Here is a 7,763-nt window from a genome sequence, read left to right as displayed (position 1 = left end):
TCTCTTTCCCTGGTGTCTTCTGAGAGTAGAAAAAGAAGAGGATAAGGACAATGCCCGCACACACACACACCTTAGTCTGGTTGCCCTAATAGGCAAGCACTGAGGTTGCGCTATTAAAACAAAATGACTAATGGTTCCTCTTTCCTATTTTCTACCTACTGTGGCACTTGGGTTTTGGTTCTATAGCTATTCAAAGAAGAATTCTTCCCCATGAAAGATGGAGTGAAGTTGGTGAATGATCTGGCCCATCAACTTGCCATTTCTGATGTGCACTTGTCAATGGAGAACTCCCGGGCCCTGGAGCAGATCAACATCCGGTGGAAACAGCTGCAGGTAAAAGAGAAGCCTGGAGTGAGGCATGAGGAAAAGGCTTGGTATAACTAGGCTTGGAGGGCAACTTACCCAGGCCCAAAGGAAGTGAAGGGGCATTGAAATGGAATCTATGTGGGAAAAGAGTTGTAGAGAATTTGGGGCCAGGAAACAGGCTTCTCAACCTCTAAACTGCAGGAAGTGATTAAAATGGTATGAGAGGGGCCTGTCTGCCCCTCAGGGTAGACAGGAGCAGATGAAGGGTGTCCAGGGTGGCCTGGAATTAGGGATGCTCTTCTCTGACCCCTGGGAGTGCCATGGGAAGGCTAGGATTTGGGTGAATGTTGGGAGGATCTGAAACTGAAGAGGCAGCCTCTGAGGGAATTCACAGAGATTGCCAGAGGCATGTGGAAATCCTACCCTGGATATCTGGAATGAGTCCACTGACTTCTTGAATCTTCTTTCCATAGGTGTCAGTTGGTGAGAGACTTAAGCAGCTCCAGGATGCCCACCGGGACTTTGGACCTGGGTCACAGCACTTCCTCTCCTGTATGTGAGACAAACTGTGCTTCACTTGGTAGAAACTCAGCCACCTTCCAAGAGGGTCTACTCTTGTCCCTTGGGGGCCTAGTGGGAGCGGAATGTACCTTGGCATCTAAGAAGCAGTAGGATAAAACAGTGTAGTGTAGTGGTTAAAAGGGCAGGCTCTTGAGTCAGAGAGACCTGGATCTGAGTCACAGCTGCTCGACTTTATATCTGTGCAAGCTTGAACAAAATAGCTTAACCTTTTTGAACCTCAATTTTCCCATATGTAAAAAGAGGGAAAATATTACATAGCTGGTAGAGTTATGGGAATTAAATGACTTTATTGTTCCAACAATATTTCTTGATGGCCTACTGTGGGCCAGGTACTGTTCGAGGTACTGGGGCTACATCAGTGAACAAAAGAGACAAAAATCCTTGGACGTGGAGAGCTTACATTCTACAGGAGGAAGCCATACCATAAACAAATAAGTAAAATATACATAAAGTCAATCGGTGACAAGTGCTATGGAAAAAAAGTAAAGCAGAGAAGACGTGAATTAGGGGGTGCTGGACTTAATGAGGGAGGCAACTGAGTGGAAACCTCAAGGAGGTGAAGGAATGAGCCATGTGGATATCTTAGGGAAGAGCAGAGGGAACAACAACTTCCAGGACCTTAAGGCAGGGGCATACCTGAGGAACAGCAAGGAGGCCAGTGTAGAAGTGAGTGACGAGGGGAGAGAGAAAGAGGTCAGAATGGGAGCAGGAGGCCAGAGCATGGAGGACCTGGAGGGCTATGGTAAGAACTTGGGATTTTATTCTGAATGGAATGGAGAACGATTGCAGGGATTTGAGCAGAGGGATGACATGATCTGACTTATGTTTTAACAGAGTGTTGGGGGGGCAAGAGTGGGGGGAAGGAGACCTATTAGGATGCATATTGCAACAATCTAGATGAGGGATGATGGTGACCCAGATCAGGGTGGCAGCAGTGGAGATAGTGGGAATGTACAGATATGAAAATTAGATATGCACACAGAGCATTCAGCAGAGTAACTGGCACATAGTAGGAACTTAATCAATGTTAATGGTGATTAGAACTATTGAATTATAATCACTGCCATGCAGATATACCTGCAGAAGGCTCTTGTACCCAGGGAAACTGCAATGAGGAGGTTGGCCAGGTGACTGAGCCTCTCCTGGAGCATCTGGATGTTAAAGACACAGAGCAGAGAGAGACATCCTTTTCCAGAGTTCCTCACCAGAGAGGATTGAGCAGTCCCATTCCCCATTGTCCCACAGGACCGAGAAGCTTGACCTTCTGGGGGAAGGGCTTTGAGCCACATGAGGAAAGTAGAGTCCAATTCATATCCACAGCAGCACACCAGCTGCCTTCTGCTGAATGGATAAAATGGCAGACAGCTCAGGGAGAAGATAGGGTGGCCAAGGCCACCTGTTCATGCCCTTGTCATGTCTCTGGCACATGAGGGTATCAGTGACAACCTCTTCTCCTTCTCTCACCCAAACGTCAGAGAGAGAAGTGTGTTCCTTCAAAGTGTTTACCCCATGCTCAGGGGCTGTTAAGAGCTGGCAATGAGAGTCAGGCATCCCCTTTTGGGCTTAATTACTTCTTTGAGGGGATAGAGCAGGGGAGTAACCAGGGGCTTGAAGAGCATTAGTGGTCAGCTTCTTTCTCTTTCTCTTCTCCCTCACCAGCCTCTGTTCAGGTTCCTTGGGAAAGAGCAATTTCACCCAATAAAGTTCCCTACTATATCAAGTGAGTGACCATCTGAATTGGAAAAGGGTCAGTCACCTGCCCACCCCCTCCTTTTCCTGTCTTTTTTTCTATCTATCCCTCTTACCCCTTACCTGTTGGGATTCCTCCATCCACTCCAGTTTTTCTTCCTACTCATCTCAAGAGCTCAAGATTCTACCTGGTAAAGGTGAACCCTTGTGCTTTGGGATCCTCAGGGTTCACCCTCAGATCCTGTTGCTCCTTGCATCCAACCTATCGCTGAGGGGTGTGTGCATGTGTGTTTGAGGGGTTGGGGGTGGTATAGACCCTGGCACTATTGATGCTTTTGTTTGTAGCCACCAGGCTCAGACCACATGCTGGGACCATCCCAAGATGACTGAGTTATACCAAACCCTAGGTAAGAATTCAAATTTCCTGTATAGTGTGGAGATCTATACAGTTGCCTTTGTCCTATAAGAATATAACGGAGTAGTATTCCATTGTGTGTGTGTGTGTGTATATATATTATATATATATATATATATATATATATATATATATGTATATATATATATATATATATATACATACCATATCCTATTTATCCATTCATCTGTCTACAGGCACTTAGGTTGTTTTCATGTCTTGGCTATTGTAAATAGTGCTGTGATGAACATAGGAGTGCATATATCCTTTTGAATTAGTGTTTTTATATTCTTTGAATAAATACCCAGAAGCGGGATAGCTGGATGACACACACACACACACACACACACACACACACACACACACACTCAGCCATAAGAAAGATGAAATCTTGCCACATGTGACAATACGGATGGACCTTGAGGATATTATGCTGAGTGACATGAGTAGAAAGACAAATACCATATGATTCCATTTGTATGTGGAATATAAAAAGAGACAATCAAAATAAATGAACAAAACCAAAACAAACACATAAATACCAAGAACAGAGTAGTGGTTACCAGAGAGGAAAGGGTAGGGGGAAGTTGAAATGGGTAAAGGGGTTCAACTGTATGGTGACAGATGGAAATTAAATCTTGGTGGTGAGCACTTTGTAGGGTATACAGCAGTAGAAATAAAATGTTGTTCACATGAAAGTTACAAAATGTTATAAACCAATGTTATTTCAATAAAAAATAAATTAAAAAATATAGAAGGGAATCCTATTCAACAAGCAGGTGAGGGTGGAAGTGAGTGCTTGTGCTTTTTCCAGTAGCCTTCTTTCCTTTCCCCTCTGCACCTCCCTCAACTGGAAGCTCTATACTCTCCCTGACGATTTTATCATCACATTAGGTAATTATGCTTATAGATGTGTACTAGAGCTTCTTTGAAAGATACTATCCAGGCTACAAATATGACTCTCATGTGCCTTATCTTTGACTACCAAGAGAGACTCACTATTATGTTGTAAATTTTACCCATATTGATGCATGTGACTATAGTTCATTCATTTTCACTGCCATGGAGTGTTCCATTGTATATACCACAGGTTCCTCAACCATTCTACTGTTGATGGACATTTCGGTCATTTCTAGTTTGGAGCTAACAAGAACTATGCTGCTTGGTCAAACAAACAAACAAAACATGTGAAAATCACTGCTCTAGGATATATAGCTGGCTGGGTCGTAGAATATATGAATGTTCAATTTTACTAGGTAATACCAAGTTGTTTTCCAGTGTGATTGTATCAGTTTACACTTCCACCAGCAATTCTCATTAATCCACATCTTTGCTGACACTTGCTATTGTCAGACTTTTATTTTTTGCCAATCTGGCAGGTGTAACATGGTATCTTGTTGTGGTTTTAATTTGCATTTCCCTGATCTGAGTGGGTCTCTTTCCATTCTCTGCAGCTGATCTGAACAACATTAAGTTCTCAGCTTACCGCACTGCCATGAAGCTACGCAGAGTCCAGAAGGCACTGCGTTGTAAGTCTCCTATTATACTTCCCTTATAGCCTTCATCCCACTCCTACCCTTCCTCAACTGTTGACTGTTTCCCACTTTCATCCCACCTGTCCGGTGTTGTATATTGGCTTTGTGGGGACTCTCCAAAGGCTGGGATATGCTGGCTGTGGACATCTGATTTTTCCAGGGCCCTTCTATTTTCCCCAACCCCCAGACTTATTTCCAAATTAACCCACAGCTATCCTCTTCCTTTTACCTTCTTCCCTGCCCAAAAAGGATAATCAAGCAAGTGTTTTATGGCAAGAAGTATCCCAGCAAATGGTTTGGAGCCACTGGAGGCTTCTGTTCTTTCACCACCTTGGGGTTATTGGATGTAGCAGCAGAACTGTTGAAGTGAATGCCAGTGGTTAGGGGACAACATGGCTGCAGATATAATGTGCCTTCTGTCTTTTCTCTGAGACACTGTCCATTCAGTCTTCCTGGACCAGGTTATCTGGCTAGGCTGATTCCAGCATTGGAGGTAGTTAAAAAATCCTCCTGAGTTATGTCACATTTACCCAGGCATACCTGAGCCTTCATAACCAGTGTCTAGGTTTTCAGAATGGGGTTCACAGACCAACTTATTTGCAGTTGAAATGCATGTAAAGACAAAGAAAGTTAAAAAAAATGGTATTCAACCCCTGGGAGTTTACCCAAATCCCACCATCTTCTTGAAGCTGATGTCAAGAATCATTTGGGTATAGAAACATTTGGGGTTAATTTAGGGGGCCTTCTGCTGCCTTCTCCTTACTTGGGTTGAGGGTCTTGGTAAAGGGCAAGCTTGTTTCATACTTACAAATGGTTAGTCTGGAGATTGAGTCAGATTTGGTGATGCTGGTGGCCATATCTTCCTGTCTAGTCCCTGGGGTTCTACTTTTGGCTATACTTTCTCCTTCTCTCCTTTCCTTCCCAGTGGACCTGGTAACTTTAACCACAGCCCTGGAGATCTTCAATGAGCATGATCTGCAGGCCAGTGAGCATGTAATGGATGTGGTGGAGGTCATTCACTGCCTCACTGCCTTATATGAACGACTGGAGGAGGAAAGAGGCATCCTTGTCAACGTGCCACTCTGTGTGGACATGAGCCTCAACTGGCTCCTCAATGTTTTTGATAGGTAAGGGCTTGCAGTCCTGACAGCCTCCATGGTGAAATTCAGTGGGACATCTGGAGTGGGCATGGTGGGAAGGAATTGCTCCCCTGGTGCACTTGGACTCAGCTCAGCTTGGGGCATGGCTGGCACAGAGCCCTGCTGAGATCAACCCTGTGAGGGACATGACTGCCAAGATGTTAACCCTTTACAGATATTCATATTCTCAGTCTCTTCTTTTAAACCTAGTGGTCGCAGTGGAAAGATGCGGGCATTGTCCTTTAAGACTGGCATTGCATGCCTGTGTGGCACAGATGTGAAGGAAAAACTGCAGTGTGAGTACAACTCCAAAGTTTGGAGTAGAGTTATGTGGAGGGAGAGGTGTGGTGGGAGGAAGAAAAGTCTAAGATAAGCAGAAGATGAGTCTTATGACTCAGCAAAGGGCTACTCAGGCTACCTTGTAATGCTTCCTGGTCCAAACTATTGCAAAGAATCCACAACAGCCAAAGGCCAAAATGGGTCTAAGGCCTGTTATTATTCCCACTGTTACTTCAAGGGCATTGGTTTCTTCTGATCTGGTGTAATTACTTGATGGGGATCTGAGTTGGGATCCTGGGATACCCAGGACCTGGACTTTCTAATTCCATTTCCCTTTGGCCTATCAGGCTTAGCCCTCTCCCAATCTGAAGCTCAAACCACATCACACAAATGTGGAAGAGGACAGTTTTATTGTTTACGAGGCAGGTGTGTGCTGGTTTTTATAAATGGAATGGGTTTTACTATATAATACATCACTGAGAACTGTTCAATTTACCCTGACTGTCAAAAGCTTTGAAAGGCATTTATAGTTTTGGGGGTTTCCTGAGAACCTGCATCATCAACACGGGCATCTGAAATAAAATAAAAAGCTATACATTAATTAAAAAAAACGACGTCACACATTCTGTTGGAGACTTCCCATGTGATAACATGGGTGGTGTGCAATAATCCCCATTATCTGGGAGGTGGATAACATGTAATTCTGTAGGTTTGAACCTCTCTGGTGTACAGTACCTTTGCTTTCCCCTCCATCCTCCATCATTTGTACAGCATTTTGCATTTTTCTGCAACAGCATCATTAGTGTCAAGTGTTTAATGTGCGTTGACCACTGTGCTACATGTGGTGAGTACAAGGTCCAGTTAGACATGGTCCCCGCCTCAAGTGGTTTACAGTCCAGAAGAGGATACAGAAGTACACAGAAAGCATTTTTTAGAGTGCTAATTAGAATAATCTGAATGGCAAAGGATATGTGCTATATCAGATCACAGAAGAGTGAGGACAGCCATCTAGGAAAGATTTACAGGGAAGAAGACTTTTCAAAGTATGTTCATATCTATGATATAATTTATTTCTCCCAATGTTCCTTTGAGACGGGATGGACAGTGATGATTTAGTCTCCGTTTATAAGTAAGGAAACTGCAGCATAGAGAGGTTCATGACTTACCCAAGGTTTTACAAGCTAGTCAGTAATGGATCCAGAAATAAACCCCAGGCCCTCTGCCTTTTGGTTTTGTTCCATTTCTGGGCCTTAGGTGAGGTATGAAACGGACAGACAAGAACCTTTGGAGAAGGTTTTCTAAAGTTGGGGTGGGACGGGGGAGTTCCCACAAGGGCAGATATAGACGATGCTCAAATATATAAGTACCATAGTCTGTTCCACAATGATTTAGAGTGAATTCTTAGATGATCAAATGTTTTGAATTATCCCCTTTTTTTGGATTATCCATGCCAGTGTTTCTTTTCATTTGTGTGGATAACTGAGAGATTACTGCAGTATCAGACTACATGGGCTACATGAACAGGAGGGGATAGGGCACACTGACTGCAACTCATATTCAGGCACCCTTGAATCCCACACCCCTTCATCTTGCTTCTTGAGACTTTGTTTTCCCAGCAGTGTCATATCTGTGTCTGGCACCGCTCTCACACACAGCTTGCTCTCTGTCTTCACCCCTCTCTCCCCTTCTCTTTCTGACGCTCTCTGTCTTTGTGTCTGACTCACTTTTTTCTCTCTGAACCCAGAGGAGTGCTGCTTTTAGAACTTCTGGACTTCTAGAAGGTCAGGGATGGACCTTTAGGTATTCCACAAAAGTCAT

At 44.0% G+C, this 7,763-nt stretch overlaps 1 protein-coding gene across 1 annotated transcript in view; it reads left to right on the top strand.

Moving 5' to 3' along the window:
- DRP2 (dystrophin related protein 2) overlaps positions 1–7,763 on the top strand; it is a 28,236-nt gene that overhangs the window by 10,832 nt on the left and 9,641 nt on the right. Inside the window, exons 6-12 of the mRNA XM_007467956.1 lie at positions 187–333; positions 780–858; positions 2,548–2,608; positions 2,923–2,984; positions 4,447–4,521; positions 5,453–5,654; positions 5,877–5,962. Of these exons, the coding sequence (XP_007468018.1) occupies positions 187–333; positions 780–858; positions 2,548–2,608; positions 2,923–2,984; positions 4,447–4,521; positions 5,453–5,654; positions 5,877–5,962 (712 nt within the window). The remainder of the gene's footprint in view (positions 1–186; positions 334–779; positions 859–2,547; positions 2,609–2,922; positions 2,985–4,446; positions 4,522–5,452; positions 5,655–5,876; positions 5,963–7,763) is intronic.

Source organism: Lipotes vexillifer, unplaced genomic scaffold (assembly GCF_000442215.2).
Source record: "Lipotes vexillifer unplaced genomic scaffold, Lipotes_vexillifer_v1.1 scaffold152, whole genome shotgun sequence".
In the NCBI taxonomy this organism is placed as follows: Eukaryota; Metazoa; Chordata; class Mammalia; order Artiodactyla; family Lipotidae; genus Lipotes; species Lipotes vexillifer.
The sequence above is the reverse complement of the archived record's forward strand: the minus strand, read 5'-3'. Positions and strand labels throughout refer to the sequence as shown.